This window comes from Aotus nancymaae, unplaced genomic scaffold (assembly GCF_030222135.1).
Source record: "Aotus nancymaae isolate 86718 unplaced genomic scaffold, 86718_ANA_hifiasm-v0.15.2.pri h1tg000020l, whole genome shotgun sequence".
Classification (NCBI taxonomy): Eukaryota; Metazoa; Chordata; class Mammalia; order Primates; family Aotidae; genus Aotus; species Aotus nancymaae.
The window spans coordinates 28343131-28362384 of record NW_026988432.1 but is presented as its reverse complement, the minus strand read 5'-3'; the positions used below and the strand labels follow the sequence as shown (position 1 = coordinate 28362384).

The 19254-nt window shown below is 48.9% G+C and overlaps 1 protein-coding gene across 8 annotated transcripts in view; it reads right to left on the bottom strand.

Annotated features, from left to right (window-relative positions):
* Positions 1–210: 210 nt before the first annotated feature.
* The window catches only part of DYM (dymeclin), a 432063-nt gene continuing 413019 nt past the window's right edge, over positions 211–19254 (bottom strand). For all 8 annotated transcript variants that reach the window (XM_064379196.1, XM_012440797.3, XM_064379199.1 and 5 more), the window contains one exon: positions 211–846. In XM_064379196.1, coding sequence (XP_064235266.1) covers positions 697–846 — 150 coding nt within the window. In that variant the 3' untranslated portion in view covers positions 211–696. The remainder of the gene's footprint in view (positions 847–19254) is intronic.

The window sequence follows — 19254 nt, the reverse complement described above, 5'->3', positions numbered from 1 at the left end:
TCACTATGTTGCCCACGTTGGTCTGAGATTCCTGGGCTCAAGAGATTCTGCTAACTTGGCCTCCCAAAGTGCTGGGATTACAAATGTGAGCCGCTGCACCCAGCCCATATTCTAAGAAAAGATGCAGAGGTGTTAAAGATTAATATCAAATTGTCCAGGCATGGAGTTTATGAAATTATGGGCCCTCTGAGAGGCAACCGAACACACACACGACTTCATTTCTTTATTAATTCCTGCCTCATCATCTTTTCTCATTGATGCTCCTTAATGTTAAAGGAATCTCTCTCTCACTCTCTCACACACACACAAGACCAAAACAACTATCTTGAACATGCAAAAAAAATGGTGTACACTGTTGAATAGTGTGCACTGCTGAAGTGTGATGTGCCTAAGGCATCAGGATCTTGGCAGAGCTCTAGATTTTTGGCTTAGAAATAAAACTGCATGTTGAATAGTAGGTTTTTACATTTATTATTGTGTATTTCTTCCCCTTTTTGCACTACTATCTACGCTGAGTGATCTACTGCCAACTGGCACCAGTTCTCCAAATCAAAGTGTGTGAGGAAAACACACTTGTGCAATCCTCTTTAACAGAAGATACCGCAGGCAATCTGTCTGTCTGCTTCTGTTACCCAGAAATGAACTGACGTGAAGGGCTGCTTGGCTGGAGGGGTCAGGCGGGAGAGCGTCCTGCCCTCAGTCGGAATCCATGGTGAACAGCTGGATGGCCTGAGGGTTCCAGTACAAGCCGACTGCTGAGTTGTAGACAAGAGACCAGACATAGGGGATAAAAAACTCCTCAGGCTGCTCCTCTTCCACATATTTGAATTTCAATTCTGGAAATTTCTGCAATGAAAATAAGATGATTTTATAATCCCACAGTTCCATGCACAAGCAAAGGCGGTGGGAGTTTGCAGGTGGTGCTGTGGTGGGCAGAGAGCCCACCCACCGCTGCCAACAAGTCACAGGGCCTGAGAGCTCTGGGCTTTAAAATATTTCAGCTATCAAATGGCTCTCAAGAAAATGTGAATTACCAATGGGGAGAGCAAATCACACAATGGGTCCTGGTTGGCTAATGTCAGTTTGGCTGATAGTTCCTTGCTAGGGACCCCAACAGAGGTTAAGATGAGAACTATCCCAGCTGAGACATGGACCCTGTCTGGGAGGCAGACAGGGCTCAGGCCAATATTCCCCAGAGTGTGAATATTGGGGGGGCTGGCTCTTAAGAGGCACTATCTTCAGGGTTCTGTCATTCTGGAGGTGAGGACCTTCCCCTCACAATCCTGAGCCCTGATCTGAAGGGGTAGGAGTGTGCCTCTGGTGGAGGGGGGCTGCTCTGGAGGAGCGGGTTTGGGGTGGCCAGCTTGCTCGGCCATAGCTTGGCCTCAGTCTCTTCTTCCTCGGAGGCAGGAGCAATGGCTTTGGCTTTGCAGAGAGGGAGTCCGAGGTTGCTCCTCATGGAGGCTGGGAAAGGCGTGGGCCTGGCTCTGCCCACACCCCGCAGGCACCCTGGTCTGTGAACTCCGGCGCTCTGTGGTGTAAGAAGCTGCGCAGCGCCGCGGCCTACGGCGGCACTTGAGCTTCAGCACATCACTGGGATTTGGGCTTTTGATTTTCTAATTTTACTCCTGACCTATTTATTCCAGCCAGGGCAGAGGAAGTGATTCCACTTTCAGCAGCTTGAGGAGTGGCTAGAGTCTACCCAAGGCCCCTGGGCCTCTCCTTTGCCAAGGCGTTGCTGGCAGGAGTGGCTCCAGCTTGGTGACCCTTGTCCCAGGTGGGGAGGGAAGAGAGGGGACAGGGCCCTGGGGGGAGGGGTATGGGGGAAGGCTGAGAGAGACAGAGCTGAAAGAGAGAAAGAGAGGAAACCACACACCTCCCCACATGCATCCACAGCTGCACTTATTACATTATACTGGAAGGCAAGGCCCATAGGGCAGAGAGGTTTTTATCTGTTTTGTCAGCTGCTGTATCCCCAAGGACATTAGCCAGGCACTTAATAAACTGATGAGTGAGTGAATCAATGAAGCAATCAACCATGTATTGAGGGCCAACTATGTCCCAGACACACTGTAGATGCTTTCTAATTTAGTCCTTCTTATGGGAGTCCATTCATTTGTTCATTCACTCATTCTTCATTCTACTGACTGTTTGTTGCCAGGTGCCAGGCAGGCACTGTGTGGGCCAGAGCCTAGAGATATGGGGGTGCAGCAGCCAAACCTAGCTCCTGTCCTCACAGAAGGGAAGCCTTCATGGAGGAGGGAGACAGAAACAGCAGCAGCAGCAACAAAAAGCCAATTATAACAGGGCAGCAAGGCAGGGAAGGACAAGGAGCTCCAGAAGCCAGAAGGGAGGAGGTGGCAGCCACACACAGGGGAGGTGAGTTCCCCCAGGGCCCCGCATGGGGAAGGCCTGGGTGTGAAGCAGGAGGCACAGCACCTGGAGGCTAAGGAGCGGGTGGAGGAAGAGCACACACTGGGGAACAGAGGCCAGACTCGGGAGGTGCATGTAAGGTCCAGGCAGCCTCTGAGGGGCCTGAAGGCTACAGCACAATGAGAATGGCACTGTGCAGTGACCGCTCCCATCACAGCAGGGAGAAGTGGAGGGCATGGGGCAGCAGGCAGGGGCAGGAGCCTGGTCCAAGGAAGGGAGAAACAGGCCTGACTAGGATGATGCTAGCTGGGTGGATTTAAAAGATATTTAGGAAAGGGAAGGAGCAGGTAGAGAAGCTGCATGTACACAGACACACCCACACCCGCAACACACACATACAACACACAGACACACAGACACACCCAGACATGCACACACACACTCACAACACAGATACACACACACACCACACACACCCAACACAGACACACACAACACAGATACACACATGCTGACACACACACACACCAGACATATACCACACAGCTACACACACACAGACAACACAGACACATACAACACACACACAACGAAGATATACACACTCACACATACCACACACACATAAAACACAGATCCACACACACAGACACACCCAGACATGCAGACATGCACACAGACACACACCAGACACACAACACACCACACACACCACACACAATACAAAGACACACTACACAGACACACACACAGATACACCCACACAACACACACATACACACACAGACACACAGTTACAAGAATTTAAAAATAACATTTACAGTGATTAAGACTAAAAGGATCTGGGCCAGGCACAGTAGCTCTGTAATCCCAGCACTTTGGGAGGCCAAGGCAGAAAGATCACGTGAACCCAGGAATTCAAGACCAGGCTGAGCAACCTAGCAAGACCTTATCTTTACAAAAAATTAAAAAGTTAGCCAGATGTGGTGGTGCATGTCTACAGTTACTCAAGAGACTGAGATGGGAAGATTGCTGGAGCCCATGAGTTTGAGGCTGCAGTGAGCTAGAACCATACCAGTCCACTCCCATTTTCCTCCAGCCTGGGCCAAAGACTGATATCCTGTCTCTAAAAATAAATTAATTAATTAAATTAAAAAAATCAATTTAAGAAAACCAACTAAAAACATCTAAGTGCTGGATCTACAGAGTTCCAGAGAGGAGCAGAGTGAAGCTGGAAAGGCTTTGTGGCAAGAGTTACTTTGTGGCAAGAGTTACATCTTGAAAAAGCGTGTAAGAATTCCTAAAAAGGAAGGTGTCCTGGCCACTGCTGTGACTTCAACACACCAGACAGCACAACCCCATCTTCTATGGCTTCCACGATCAGCAGCTCCCCACATTGTGGCTCCCAGATTGTTACAGAAACAGGTACTAAGCTCTAGCATGACCTAGGCCCAGATCTCCCATGCCCTCCACCTCACACTGCAATCCCCTTTCCAAAGCTACTCAAGTCCAATGAAACCTGTGCCTTTTCAGACCACCAGTTGTAAGGCCGGTTGCCTCACCGGGAGCTCGGACGCACATCCCCCCCGCTTTTTTTCTTTCGAAAGCTTGGACATGTCCACCCCCTCGCACAGCCTAGCTTTACCCCGCCAAGATGCAAACGAAGTCTTGTAAACCTACCCAATAGCAGTCAAGTCTAGTATGCAAACGAAGTCTTCTAACTCTAGCCAATAGCAGTCAAGTCCTGTATGCAAACGAAGTTTTATAACTCTAGCTAATAGTAGTCGAGTCTTGTATGCAAACGAAGTCTTGTAACTCTAGCTAATAGCAGTCAAGTCTTGTGTGCAAACAAAGTCTTGTAACCCTACCCAACAGTAGTCCTGCTTTGCCCACACCCTGCTCTCCCAACCAATTGAACGCCTCCACTCCCTATAAAACCCGACACCTGAGAGGAGTCCGTGCGAATTCTCCGGCCCCCCGTGTTGGACCGCAGAACCTCGCCCGGGAGCTGAATAAATCCTTCGCATTGGATCTTCTTGTGCTGGCCTCAGTTTCTTCATTTTAAACTCGGCAAGAACTTAACAAACCTTACAAGTGGTGCCGAAACCTGGGAGGAGTTGTAAGACCCCTCCTGGGGGAAACTGACTCCTCCACTCAAAGCTGGACTGGGGAGCTGTCGTTCCACCACAAGGTAAGACTTCTGTTGCCCACTACCTCACCCGCTGTCCTTGGGGAGTCCCTGTTCGAAACTGTTGCAACGTCAGGGATTCCTGCCATGAGTCCGGGACTCCGGCTGCCGTTGAGTCCGAGACTCCGGCTTAGGACCTGAGTGTAAGAGGAGACGTCCCTGCACTCTTGTCTTCTCCCCTTGAGGGGTTTCTTAGGGTCAGGATTTTGAGGGAGATGTCCCCACTTTCCTGAACCCTCACCAGCAACTGAGATGTGGGTACTCAGAAGCCCCGTTAAACGCCCTGCCTCACGGCAGAGCAAATCTCCCAGCTTACACCACCAAAACCTTTATTTCGAACAAGCCTATTGGCATAAAAGCTCCTGTTAATCAAGTAACTGAACTTTCAGTTTCTTTCTCTCTCTCTGTCTCCCCTGCACCTAAGATGATGGCCGTTCCCCGCTCCTAAGATGGCGGCCGCTTCCCGCTCTTAACTCTCTCTCTCTCTTTCTCTTCCTAATCCCGATGTGAGTGAGTGAGTGAGTTTATGTGTAGTCCCACGGCCTAACAGCTACGGGGCTTGTGTGGGCCTCAACCCACGATTCCACGGGGACGTCATAAGGCATAACGGTGATTCACCTCTGGACCAAAAGTTCTGAGGTGACCAGGCCCGGGGGTTATACGGGTACACCTTAGCCAAGATGCCCCTGAAACATCCCTTCGGGGATGTGGCCGGGAAGGCATCAGACTGGTCTCCCATCCGGGGGGCACCCACCCTTTGTCCGTCACTCACATATGTAGTACTGTCTTTATTGTGCCCTCTAATTTCCTCATGTGGCAGATAGCCCTAGCCCTGTCTCTTTTTATTTTCTTCCTTATTATACTCATTGCTGCCTGTACATTCTCTCAGCCACCTCCTCCGGGAAAAGAATACTTCTGCCCGTGTTGGGTGTAATACCTGTTCTTATCCCTTCCTCGCCTCCGACTGCCCCACAAAAGCCAACCATGGGGAACCAGAAGTCCCGCTTAGACCCCAAGTCACCCTTAGGATGCCTAGTCCAAAATCTATCCTAACCAGGCCTTTCCATAAAAAAGAAAAAGCTGCTCTTCCCTTCCACTGTAGCCTGGCCACAGTATCCTCTAGACAACCAGTCCAAGTGGCCTCCGGAGGGCACATTCGACTTCAATGTCCTGACAGACCTAGATAACTTTTGCAAAAAGAACAGTAAATGGTCAGAAATCCCTTACGTGCAGGCTTTCTGGTATCTTCGTTCCCGCCCCACCTTCTGTTCCTCTTACACCACTGCCCAGGTGTTCCTAGCCAAAGAAACCTCCTCTTCGCCCTTAGCCCCTCCACCCTCCTCCTGTTCCTTTTCTGACCCTGACGTGCCTGAGGAACTCTCCTTTCCGCTGGCCCGACCCAATAATCCTCCGCCTTATGACAGACCTCAACCACCCTCAGCTCCTCCACCTCCTAATCCCAACCTGGCCTCTCCTGTTAGTGCTCACACCCGCTCACGCTGTGCTCCTAACGACGAAGCCTCCCTCCTTTGCCCCCTCTGTGAGGTGGCTGGAGCAGACGGCATTGTCCAAGTGCACATCCCCTTCTCCCTCTCCAATCTATCAGCTATTGAAAAATGCCTAGGGTCTTTCTCCACCAATCCTACTGCTTACACCAAAGAATTCTGCTATCTTACCCAGGCATATGACCTAACCTGGCATGACACGTATATAATCCTATCATCCACTCTCACCCCAGACGAGCGTGACTGGGTCTTTACAGCAGCCTGAGCACACGCTGATCAGGTACACCTAACTAACAACCAGATGCCGGTTGGCACGGCAGCAGTCCCCGAGGCCGACCCTAATTGGGACTATCAGGACGGTTGAGATGGCTGCTGCCGCCGAGGCCAAATGCTACAGTGTCTCCTAGTGGGCATGCAAAGCGCAGCCCAGAAGGTAGTTAATTACGACAGGTTGAGGGAAATAACTCAGGGACCTGATGAAAACCCAGCCGCCTTCCTCGACCGATTGACTAATGCTATGATCCTCCATACACGGCTGGATCCAGCCTCCTTAGCGGGGGCTACAGTCCTAGCCACCCACTTCATCTCCCAGTTGGTGGCTGATATAAGGAGGAAACTTAAAAAAGCTGAGGAGGGCCCCCAAACTCCCATATGGGACCTGGTAAACATGGCATTTAAACTTTTTAACGGCCGAGAGGATAAAGCTGAGGCCACCCGACAGGCCCACTTACGGCAGAAGGTAGGCCTCCAAACCTGAGCTCTTGTAGCAGCCCTGAGGCCAGCAGCCCCCCAAACATCCGGTGGGGGAGGTCCATCAAAACCCTTCCAAAATGCTTCAAGGGCCCGACCCGGGTCCTGTTTCAGATGTGGCCAAGAGGGACATTGGGCCCGGCAGTGACCCTGTCCTCGTCCACCTCCTGGACCTTGCCCAGACTGCAAACAGACTGGACACTGGAAGGTTGATTGCCCGTCCCAGACCATAGGCCCACTCCCCGCACCTCTATGTGAGGAGCAGGCTGGTCCACAGGAAGCAATCCCTTCGCTTGAACTTCTCAATCTTCTGGATGACTGACACAGCCCGGACTTGAGGACCCCCATCACCCTTGCTGAGCCCAGGGTAAAGCTGCAGGTAGTGGGTAAGTCCATTTCCTTCTTAGTGAATATGGGAGCTACCTATTCTGTATTGCCTTCCTACTCAGGGCCTAGCATACCTTCCCAGGTCTCAGTCATGGGAATTAATAGAAAGCCTTCCTGCCCTAATCAAACTCATCCTTTAACCTGTGTCCTCGAAGGACACCCCTTTTCTCACTCCTTTCTAATCATACCCTCATGCCCAGCTCCCCTGTTAGGACGAGATATTCTCCAGACTGTGGGGGCCCCTCTCCAACTTACTGGCCCCCCGTACTCAAGCCCATCTCCCGCACACCTCCTACTGCCCCTCCTAACCGACACCATGCCCCAAAAGTCGTCCGGTGACTACCGCCTAGTTCAGGACCTATGCTTTATCAACAAGGCGGTGGCACCCTTTCACCCTGTAGTCCCCAACCCATACACTCTGCTATCCAACATTCCCTCCACTACCTCCCTTTTTACAGTTCTTGACCTCAAAGATGGCTTCTTTGCCATTCTTCTACACTCTAAGTCTTACTTTCTCTTTGAAAATCCTTCAGTCAGCCTTCATCCCACTTCTCTACTCAACTCGGCTACTTTGTTTCCTCTTCCATCCCATTCCCCCTCCCCAACTCATTCCTGTCCTAAACTAATGGATACATTTGTTACACCTCGGGAGGGCCTGTCTAACCTTCCTCTCTCTAGCCCAGACCTTACCTTTTATGTAAATGGGAGTTCAATAGTGACAGCCGAGGGGCGATGAAAAGTGGCCCATGCAGTAGTCACAGATTCAGCCACCCTTGAGGCACGTTGCCTCCCCAATGGACCTACAGAATGAAGCCACCTTAACTAACCAACTCAGGCCCTCGAGATGAAGGTGACTGTTAATAATGGTGGTGGTAATGAAAGTAGTAATGATGATGAAGGTAATGATAAAGGTTGTAGTAATGACTGGTGGTGATAATAAGGGTGATAATGAAGGTGTAACAACCCCCAACCTTTCTATTGGCTAACGCTAGTCAAAGCCATAAACTTCACTAATTGCTTTTATGTGCCTCCCTTAATAAACCTCCCTTAGCCGCAGTTCCCCTCTGGACCGGGTTCAACCTGTCACAGTCATCTATGGGACCTGACACCACCCTAATGGGGATCCCGCTGTTCAAGATACACTCCCAAGGTCTCTTCTTCTGCTACGGAACAACCAACAGCTCCAGCTGCAACACAACTGCAAAAGTAAGATCCACCCTTTATGCGCCTCCAGGAGGATACTTTTGGTGTAATGGGACCCTAACCAAGGTTATAAATGCCTCTTTTCCCTCCCCCTGCATACCTGTTACTCTAGTCCCACAGTTGAAGGTATATGGGCAAGCCGAGTTCCTATCCCTCCTTACACCTCCCACTGTTCGCCAAAACAAACGAGCCGTCTTCCTCCCAATAGTAGTCAGCCTCTCTTTAGCATCCTCTCTAGTAGTTGCTGGAATAGGAAGCGGAGCAATGGGCTACAGTGTCACTTCAGCCGCTCAACTGGAAGACAAGCTCCGTGTGGCCATTGAAGCGTCAGCCACATCCCTGGCCTCCCTCCAGGGACAAATCACGTCACTGGCCCAGGTAACTCTCCAAAACCGATGGGCCCTTGACCTAACGGCGTAAAAAGGAGGTACCTGTCTGTTTCTCCAGGAAGAGTGCTGCTATTACATCAATGAATCAGGCCTAGTAGAGGAGAACATCAACACTCTCCACCGCCTCCAGGAAGACCTCTGTAAAAAGCAAAATACAGGAGTCTTGCCTCTAAGCTGGTGGCATTCTCCCATGCTTACCTGGCTAACCCCTATCATCACTCCTATCATCGTAATCTGTTTGCTATTACTAATGACCCCTTTCCTTCTCAGGTTCCTACAAGTTCGTATGCGAGAAATTGGACGAGTGGCTGTTAACCAAATGCTGCTTCATCCCTACGTCTGATTCTCAGTCGAGGCACCAGCCAACTGACCTGTCCCCCTCACTCCGCCCCTATTCAGCAGGAAGTAGCCAGAAAGAGCGGCGCCCTCTATCATCAAAAGGTCAGAATGTAAGGCCAGTTGCCTCACCAGGAGCTCGGACGCATAGCGCCCCCCATTTTTCCTTTCGAAAGCTCAGACATATTCAGCCCCTCGCACAGCCTAGCTTTCCCTTAAAAACCCCGCCAAGATGCAAACAAAGTCTTGTAAACCTACCCAATAGCAGTCAAGTCTAGTATGCAAACGAAGTCTTCTAACTCTAGCCAATAGCAGTCATGTCCTGTATGCAAACGAAGTCTTGTAACTCTAGTTAATAGCAGTCAAGTCTTGTGTGCAAATGAAGTCTTGTAACTCCACCCAGTAGCAGTCGAGTCTTGTATGCAAACAAAGTCTTGTAACCCTACCCAATAGTAGTCCTGCTTTGCTCACACCCTGCTCTCCCAACCAATCAAATGCCTCCACTCCCTATAAAACCCCATGTCTGAGAGGAGTCCGTGTGAATTCTCCAGCCCCCTCCTCTGTCAGACCGCAGAACCTCTCCTGGGAGCTGAATAAATCCTTCGCATTGGATCTTCTTGTGCTGGCCTCAGTTTCTTCATTTTAAACTCAGCGAGAACTCAACAAACCTTACACCAGTGTTTCCTGCCCGCTCTTTGCCATCACCAGCACAGGCTGGAAGTCTCAGTGTCTGTGGATGACATGGTTCACGACCACAATTGAGGAGACAACTTCTTTAACTGGGCTCTTCAGGTCAGTCTAGCAAAGTTTGATCAGGTCAGGATGTGGCACTGCTTCCAGCACCTGCTGACATGAGTGAGTTCAATGAGGCCCCAGTTTTATTTTTCTTTATTTATTCTTTCCTCCTCCCAGCTGACACCTAAGGCCCCAGCTTTCTATTCCCTCCTCGTCCACTCCTGAAATCCCCTTGCACCCCACCCGCCCTGCGCAGTGCTCTCTGGATGCTCCCTAACTGCTGGGGGGGGTCTCCCAGGGCCTGGAGAGCTTGGGAGCCTCCCCACACACTGTGTTGATTCCAGCCTGACATAGGGTTCTCAGGTATGTGGGTGCTTAGAAGGAAGTCTTCATCATGGAATCAGGTGTCTTAGAGGTACCAATGTGATGAGATTCTTTTCTGTGAAAAATCTGCATTTGTAGCAATAGTGGGGCAACGAATAGCTCCCACTAACCCGTGCTCCCCACATACCATGCCTGTCTGAAGCTCCCCTGGCATCCTAGTCAGTCATCAAATGTCCCACTGAGGCCGGTGCCAACACCATGGAGAGAAGGTAAATCGAAGCTCAGAGAGGCTCAGTGCCCAGTGCAAGGTCGTGCAGGCTGCTGTGGTGGGGTCAGGTTTAAAGCCTAGGTATGACTGTGTGCAAAGTTAGTTTGAAAAGTGACATCAGAGTTCTGGCCACCGTAAGGCTTTGTCCTTAAATTTGATTCTCTCAGGCTCCACGAAACCCTTCTGGGTGTGAGGCGCAGAACTCAGCACACTGCTGAGGTCCTTAAAAAAGAGCCACATGACGGCAATAATCACAAGAGGATAGTGGTGGTACGTGAAGAAGAAATGAAACTCACCCATAATAATGGAGACGAAAGTCCTAGTTCTTAGGATGGCCTCAAACTTTAGAAAACCTCACACCGACTCAGAAAGAAGCGAGGGGCTCGGTGGGGGCGCAGAGTCCCCCCACGGGCTGTTTTGTTGGAATAATAACATCCTACATTTCTATGTGGAAAAGTCGACATTAAAACATACTTCTCGTTGTTAGAAATAAAAAGGACTCAAAGATGTGAAACCTTTTCTCTATTTGTGACTTATGTGGGGTTTTCTCAATGAAAGCCATAGGAGAGGCTGTGAGGCAGCTTACGCGAGGCTGCTTTCCTCATCTCTAAGGAGGGTGGAATGGGAAATAGAACTAACAAACTGCAAACCGCTCTCAGAAGAACTCCTTCCAGCTGAATTACAGAAACTGAGGCAAGAGCCGCTACTAAGTTTATGGGCTGACAGTAACTTCACCTGCCCTCATGGCTTTGGGGAAACGCTGATGACTATTCCGCTAGAAGGAGTGATGAGTCAAAGACTGCCTTTAAATCCTGCAGGAGAGGATCTGGGAAAAATACCGGCACCCCATGGCTATCCTTCCCACCACCTGTTACAAACAGAGGTGAAAATGCCTCAAGTTTATGTCAAAACAATAACCCATCTCACTCTCCACAAAGGCACAGGACATCTCTTAACAACACAGAGAGCTTTCCTCTAATCAGAAAGTACACTTTTTGGCCAGTAGTAACTATGGCTTTCAAGTGTTGCAAACAAAATCTTAGGAACATCCAGTATGTAACATATGATAGTACACAAAAATAGTATAAAATAGCATAAGCTTTATCAAGAGCAGACGTGTAGATTTTATTATGAAGTTATTCTTCAAGCTGATTGATATTTCCATAGTTCTCCATAAAAAATAAATTCTGAGATTATACCTAATATTTATAGCTAATACAACTGATTACTTATTATGTAGCAGGCATATTCAAAGACTTCACATATAGTTACTCATTTCATCTTTGGAACAACTAGAAAAAGCAACTCCAAAGGCAGGCAGATAATCGGAGTTTCAAACCCATCTTTTCCCATTTATTCACTCAGCAAATACTTACTGAGGGCCTAGTGTATAGTAAACACAGGACTTAAAACACAGCCACTAGGACATACAAGTTCTCAGCCTTCAAGAGCTAAAAGGCCAGTTCTTATTAGCTGAGTGACCTTGGACTAGTCTCACGTCCTTGCTCAGATGCATTTACTGTACTCTGAGGCTTACTATACTCTGAGACTTGGAATGGAACCATCCTTCCTACTTCACGGAGTTGTACTGACAATCGGACGAGGTATGAAGGGCTTGGTATAGTGCCTGCCACAGGGTAAGCTTACCCTCAATGTCAGTGTTATCACTGACATTAAAATGGCATGCCAGTGTAAGGTATGCCCTTACAGTGTTCTGTAATCAAACCTAAAGACTAGACATACTGTGATGCTTACCATGGCCTGGCCATAGCTAAGTCTAGTCTTGAGATTTGATTACAGAGCCCATTTCTCTTATGCACCCAAATGGACACTTCTCACTTGGTCAGTGACTCCTAGTAATAGAAATAAGCATTCCTGCATGAAAACCAGAAACATGTGCTGACAAATGGCTTAAAGGCACTGAGCTCATCTTCATCCACATTTTTAAAGAACTAAGCTGTTTCACTGTAGAAAGCAGGTTCTGAAGAACTGCCTTCTTTCTCTGTCTCAGAGTCAGACTCAACTGGAGGGGAGAAAATTGGCCCTGGGGCGGGTTTTTATGGCCATGGTAAGGTGGACAGGGGTAACTTCTATAATGTATGTGACACTAGGCGTTTACCATCTAATGGGTTAACTAAGAAGGGGGTAACGAAGCAGGGTTTACCATCTAAGAAGAGGTAACTTCTGCCATGTATGTGACCTAGGCATTTACCACCTTCCTGTAAGGTCGCGCAGCACATTCAACAACATCCACGTTGATGCTGGGGCCTGGCGGCTAACTCCCTGAGCTGCAGGGGAAGCGGGGGCTGTGGCTGACCAGGGATGAAGCCTTCTGCTTGGAGTTCACAGCAACACCCAGAAGGAAGCTCGGTAGAAGTGACTTTGACTGGAACTGCCATGTACCAGGCACTTTCCGCTTCACTAATGGCCACCCTCTAAAAACAAGTGGCCTCTCTCACCTTATGAGCATCTGGCATGTCACTGACACCTTTAAGACACATTTGCTGAATGAGGAATTAAATGAATGAATGACTTAAAACCTGCTCAAAAATCCTGTGACATGGGTATTATTATTATTGAGATTAAAACAACCAAGGCCCCAAAAGGATAAGTCACATGAAAAAGAGACCACAGCAGTGGGTGGCAGAGCCAGAAGCTGAACGAAGCTCAGGCTTTTCCTCTGGAGCCTTCAAAAGGGACCTGAGAGTGCCCTTCTTAAAATCTCTGTGGTCAACATGGACACTAGGTTTTCATGTCTTTCAAGTGATAATGAGCTTTGGATGTTTCCTCAATGTCCTCCTAATTGAGAGAAGTCACTTAATCTTTTGTGGTCGTGTTTCCTCACTGGGAATGATGGGGTTGATCACCAGGTGACCCCAGTCTGGGGTCAGGAGGCCTTGGCTCTGTCTTGGCTCAGCAACTGGCAAGCTGGGCATTTTGCGGCAAGTCACAGCATTTCTCAGGACTCAAGTTTTCTAGCCTTGTGAGAAATGAAGGACCTTTGAGCTCCTTCCAGTTCTGACTGGGTGTGGTTTTATAAGATGTGGTTTTATGTTTAGACCAATAAGGTCTAAAGATGTATTCCCTGCCATGCCTCTAGGCTTTGCAGAGTTCACTGGGAGAAAGAGCTGAATGGGTTGGGCCTGGGTTCAGCTGCAACCCTGAAGTCGAGCATTTGTTGATTTCTACTTAGACAGACTTCACATTGGAGATGGTATCTGAATGTCCTGGGGGTTGACGATAGACAGTTTTAAAGGCTAAGGCTCCCAACTGCTGAAAACAAAGACAAGCAAGAAGCTGCTGTGGAGCTGCTCTGTGGCCTGGGAGCGCCCAGCTAAATGGGCTGAGGTGTCAGGTGCCGCCCCCATCTGTGCTGGCTAGTGAATGCCTGGTCCCCTCCACAGACTAGGTTCCTAAACTGCTGTCTCCCAAGTGTGTACCACTATTCATGGCGGGCTGAGAGAGCCTACAGTAGGGAGAGAAGCATGAACACATGGCCATTCCCGGAAAGCCTGAACATGCAGACAGCACTGTGCAGCTCCTCTCTCCCACAGTGAGCAAGGGAGCAGAGAGATTGTTTGCTTGAAACTTTTCGCCAGCACCTAAAACATTTAGGAAGGGGAATTGGGCTGTTTGCTATTTATGCATGTTCTCCAGGACTGAGTACGTAAAGCAAACACCTGGAAGCACCAGGTAAGGAGCTTCCTTTTTCCTGAAGGGAGTTGTTTGTAAGGGCAGTGCCTGGGAACACTTTAAAAGGGTGAACACTAGGCATAAATCATAAAAGAATTTTGAAAATGTTATTCAGTCAACCTGGGTAAGCCCGAGCTGAATTTAACTTGGCCCCTCTCCGAATCTATCTGTCCATCTAGCTCCCTATAGAGAGTGCCAGCATGGTTTGAGACTTAAATAGCAATTCTTAAAAATATGTGCTCCTCCCTCTAAGATGTCTTAGAAGTCTAAAGTACTAAGGAAAAGAAAGACAAAAGGTTTAATTTAGCACTAAAGACACTGGGGACACGTTTTGTCAGGACTCAGTCCAAGAAATGTCAATCTGAATGTCAAATCAACAATCTAGAAAAAGTCACTCTTTCCTTTATGTCCCTTTGTAGAGAACAATGATGCCATCCTGTGAGGCTAAGTCCAGCTTCCTCACTTGAGAGTGTCTTCATCTCTGACGTGGTCAACAAACCCTCTTGGTGGCTCAGGGCCCTGGCTGCCCAGGCATCGCCAGCCCCTCCCAGCTCTGACATCTGTCCAGCTCTTCTCTACCCACATCTCCCCTCCCTTGGGCTTCTCAGAACCCCTTTGGGCTCCAGTGAGTGACTCTGATGATCAACGTGCTTTGAGGGCTACTAAAGCTCTGGAAAGGCACAGGAGGTGCCTGGAAGGATTGGGGGGCTTGGATCTCATAGTTAGGGCAGGAATTCAACTAGAATTGGCTGGCACAGGGCAAGGTACTCTCAGGCCCAGGCTACTTTGGTGAGGAGCCCCTGGCTTTCACTCTTCTCTTTCTGAGATACTTGTCCTGTGACACAGCTCAAGGAGAGAAAACCCATCTCTCAGGCTTGTAGCTTGGTCTCAACCCAAAGCTACTTGCAGCAATCCTGTTGTTTTGATTTTTGGAGCCAGAGGTAATGCTAGACTCTCAAGTTTGACCGGAATGCTTTTATCAGCTCCAGTGAATCAACCTACCACAGTGGGACATCCGGACGCCCAGCTCAGAGACAAAGCAAGGGTCTGGTTTGGTGGTTGAGACTTGGGTACAACAAGCAGACCAAAACCCTGAAAGCCTGTCTCTGCTGTCAGTCATGTGATCTGGTGAAAACCCACAGGAAGTTGAGTGAACAGAGGGAGGGCACAACTGCAATAATTTTATTACCACGAAAGTTCAATGGAGCTTTCCCCCTTCCACCTAAAGATGATGTAAGATAGCATCAGAAACTCTAGCAAGCACCTGGCATAGGTCCAGAGAGTTTAATACAATTTAAAATCCAATAGCTACATAGCAGACTGAAAAAAAATTCAAGACCATATTAGGTCTTGGAAATAGACAAGGAAATGGGCGATTGCTAGTTGCAAGGCAGACCAGTAACTGCTGGCAGATGGCACAGGTCGAGTGATGGGTTAGCTACTTCAGACAGCACATGCAGGGCTTGTGGTTGGCAGTCCTGCTCAGATGAAAACTATACAGGTTTCAAGATCCTGTCATGAAATAGTAAAGGATGCATTTACATTCTTTTCTTTTCTTTTCTTTTTTTGAGATGGAGTCTGGCTCTGTCACCAGGCTAGAGCGCAGTGGTAGTACGATCTTGGCTCACTGCAACCTTCACCTCCTGGGTTCAAGCAATTCTCCTGCCTCAGCCTCCCAAGGAGCTGGAACTACAGGCATGCGCCACCATACCTGGCTAATTTTTGCATTTTTAGTAGAGATGGGGTTTCACCATATTGGCCAGGATGGTCTCAATCTCTTGACCTCGTGATCCACCCGCCTTGGCCTCCCAAAGTGCTGAGATTACAGGTGTGGGCCACCACGGCTGGCCACATTCTTTTCTTAATTCCAGGGATGAATGATAAATTTGGGGATTATGTAGCATCACTGTCATTCCTCCCCCATATTCTATTGCTATGTAACTTTAGTTCATCAATGATGATTCCTTACAACAAATGTTGGTGGGCTTCAACTAAATATGAGGCATTTGCTTGGCTGTGGAGGAAAGAGAGGACTAACTGCTGCACCTTGAACAGGGTGCTTCAGTTAGCGGGAGGAAAGAACAAGCAGAGAGCATGACCAGGATGGGAAGCAGGTGGTGCTTCCTGAGGACACTCTCCCAGGTAGTTCTGGCTAACACTAGGGGCCGGTAGTTTTAGGTGGGCTTGGACAGCAAACTCTGGGAAAAATAATGAATCACTAGTTCAGCTAAATTGTTGATCAAGACTGAAGTGCAGGCTCTTCCAAGTGTAATGGAAGGAGTGACAAATCTATCAAATATTATAACCTAACAAAAAGAAGACAAGCACTGGTCTATGAATAACATCAGCACTGAATGTGGAAAAGTTTCATTTTATGTGAGTTAATTTTAAAATTAATGAAAAACTTTATTTATTTATTTATTGAGATGGAATCTTGCTGTGTCACCCAGGCTGCAGTGCAGTGGCGCAATCTCTGCAACCTCCGCCTCCCAGGTTGAAGCGATTCTCCTGCCTCAGCCTCCTGAGTAGCTGGGATTAGAGGGGAACACCACCATGCCCAGCTAAATTTTGTATTTTCAGTAGAGACGGGGTTTCACCATGTTGGCCAGGCTGGTCTTGAACTCCTAACCTCAGGTGATCCAGTGTTGGAATTACAGGTGTGAGCCTCTGTGCCAGGCCAGAACTAAATTTAAAATAGAGTATAAAGGGCCGCTTATTAGAAGTTACAAATTAAGAAATACAAAGTTAAAATTAAGAAGCCCAACATGGGAGTTGCTCAGAAGACAGCTGCAACACACCGCATATCTAGGAACAACGTGGCTGGCCACACAGAGGGACCCTTGGCTTTGAGGGGGAGGGGGTACGGGGGGGGTCTCTCGGCAATAAGTTACCACCCAAGAGGAGCACTTACAAGGTTGGCAGACACGGACCCTGAGCTCAGGAAATGGTTTCACCACTTTGGAGTGCCCACAAGCAACACTAACGGTTTCTGTAACTGAGGGCGAAAAGACTCTTAGGGAAACTATGAAGGTTATAAAGTGGAACTCCATGCTTGGGACCAGCTCTCCACAAACCATCATATCATCAGCTAGAACTAGAAGCCCTGCTGAGTCCAAATCTCGAGCAAATCTTGTCCCTGGTCGGACCTCTGTCACAGACTCAGGCTAAGGGGGTTCACAGAAAGGAAAGAAACTTTATCTTCAGTTTTCAATTTCTCTCTCTTTTTTGGGGGCTGGAGGGAAGGTACAGGCCCTCCTGCTGCCTTGATGTGTGGGCAGGGTTCTGACTTGTGGAAACAGGGCTGGGGTCGGGGGAGCTGGAACTACATGTGGAGGGACCGTCTGGAGCAGACGGAGGCTGAGAGTGCTTTTCTGGGGCCGACCAGCAGCGAGGTATGGCTAGACATAAGTGTGGAAAGGTGGGTGGAGGCACGGAGGCGGCCTCGAGGGAAGCCTGTTCACCTGGGGAGCCTAGAGTGGAGGGGACAGGTGGAGGACAGACTTGTGATCTAAAAGCCATCAGCTGCGAGGCGGCAACTCCTCAGGAAGGCTGACTGCATTACCGAGTGAAACTGCCTGAGGCTGAGGCAAATCAATTCCTACTTAGGAGGCTGGGAGAAGAATATTTTGATTCCAAGGTAGAAGATGAAGGGCAGGAGTGGAGAATTCTGCTGTCTGTCTTCAAAGATGATGTTACTAATGAGAGACAGAATCTGAATACAAGGTGCCGAGAGTTCTTCCTAACCCATAGTGGTGATGCTGTCTTTGAGGTTCTGAACAGATTGTGTGGGATCCTGCCCATGGCCCATCTTCTGAGTGCCCCACACCAAGCTGTGGAACTTCCCAACATGCAGAGGGCCAAACGGGCAGAATGTTAAACAGGAGCACAGCAGCGTGCTGTGGGTGAGTAACCTGAATTCCCTTTCTTGGCCAAAGGTCTCCCTGCTGTGAGAATGGGAAGAAAGCAACTGTGAGGGGCTGACGCCTGGAAAGGCTGGGTGAAGAAATGTTTCCCTCCAGCGTTCCAGGAAATTTCCTGGGAGGGCTCACATCAAATGATGAACAGGCAACCAGTGGCTGACTCTAATGGAACAACGGCTCCACGCTGCTGGCCAGTGAGGATGGAGGTGGTCACGCTGCCACGGGAGTGGAGGCGACTCAGCCCAGCAGCTACGTGAGCCTGGCTGGGGGAAGTGAGTAACGGGCAGGGCGGGGTGGGGTGCACGCAGGCCGAAGGAAACTTTGGGGTTTCTCAAGTCGTTCCTGTCTTTTCATTGCCATCCTGTGCTCCCACTTCCCTGAAATGGAGGCAGGACTTTTCAGACAACTCAGAGACTCAAGAGCCACAAAATGGGCTCAGGCTCTGCTTTCTGCAGCACTGCCACGGAGCCCCTACGAGCCATTGAAGACAGGGCATTTTCACCGTCACTGTTAGAGCAAAAAAGAAAAAGCGTACTTGAAACTCTGTTTTCCAAAACCAATGTGGAGAAAGCTAATAAGCAAGGGACAGGTGATGTGATCAGAAATGAAACAGGATTTGGCCCTTAGATGCAATTGAAGAGAGGAGAATCTTCACAGAGGGCTAATGAGTGTGAAAAGATTCATATTCGTAAGCTGAAACAAAGATTAAATCTCCATTTATAAAAGCCTATTCTTTTTCATTCATGATTTCTGCTTTTTTTTTTTTTTTAAAGACAGGGTCTCACTCTGTTGCCCATGCTGGAGTGCATTTTTGCGATCTCAGTTCACTGCAGCCTCAACCTCTCAGACTTTACCAATCCTACTGTCTCAGCCTCCCTAGTAGCTGGGACTACAGGTGATGCCACCACACCTGGGTAACTTTTTGTAGAGACAGGTTTTTTGCCACGTTGTCCAGGCTGGTCTCGAACTCTGGGGCTCAAGAGATCTGCCCACTTCAGCCTCCTAAAGTGCTGAGACTACAGGTGTGAGCTACGGCCCAGCTGGATTCCTGCTTTTACCCTTTCCTGTACAAAAAGGCATAGGTCGTAAGTTTCATTTCTCAGTGTGTTAGCAGTGTAAAGCTTGGCACACCATCTCCAAATTAGAGTCTTGCTCTGGCCTCAGGGCAGGCTAGAAATTTAAC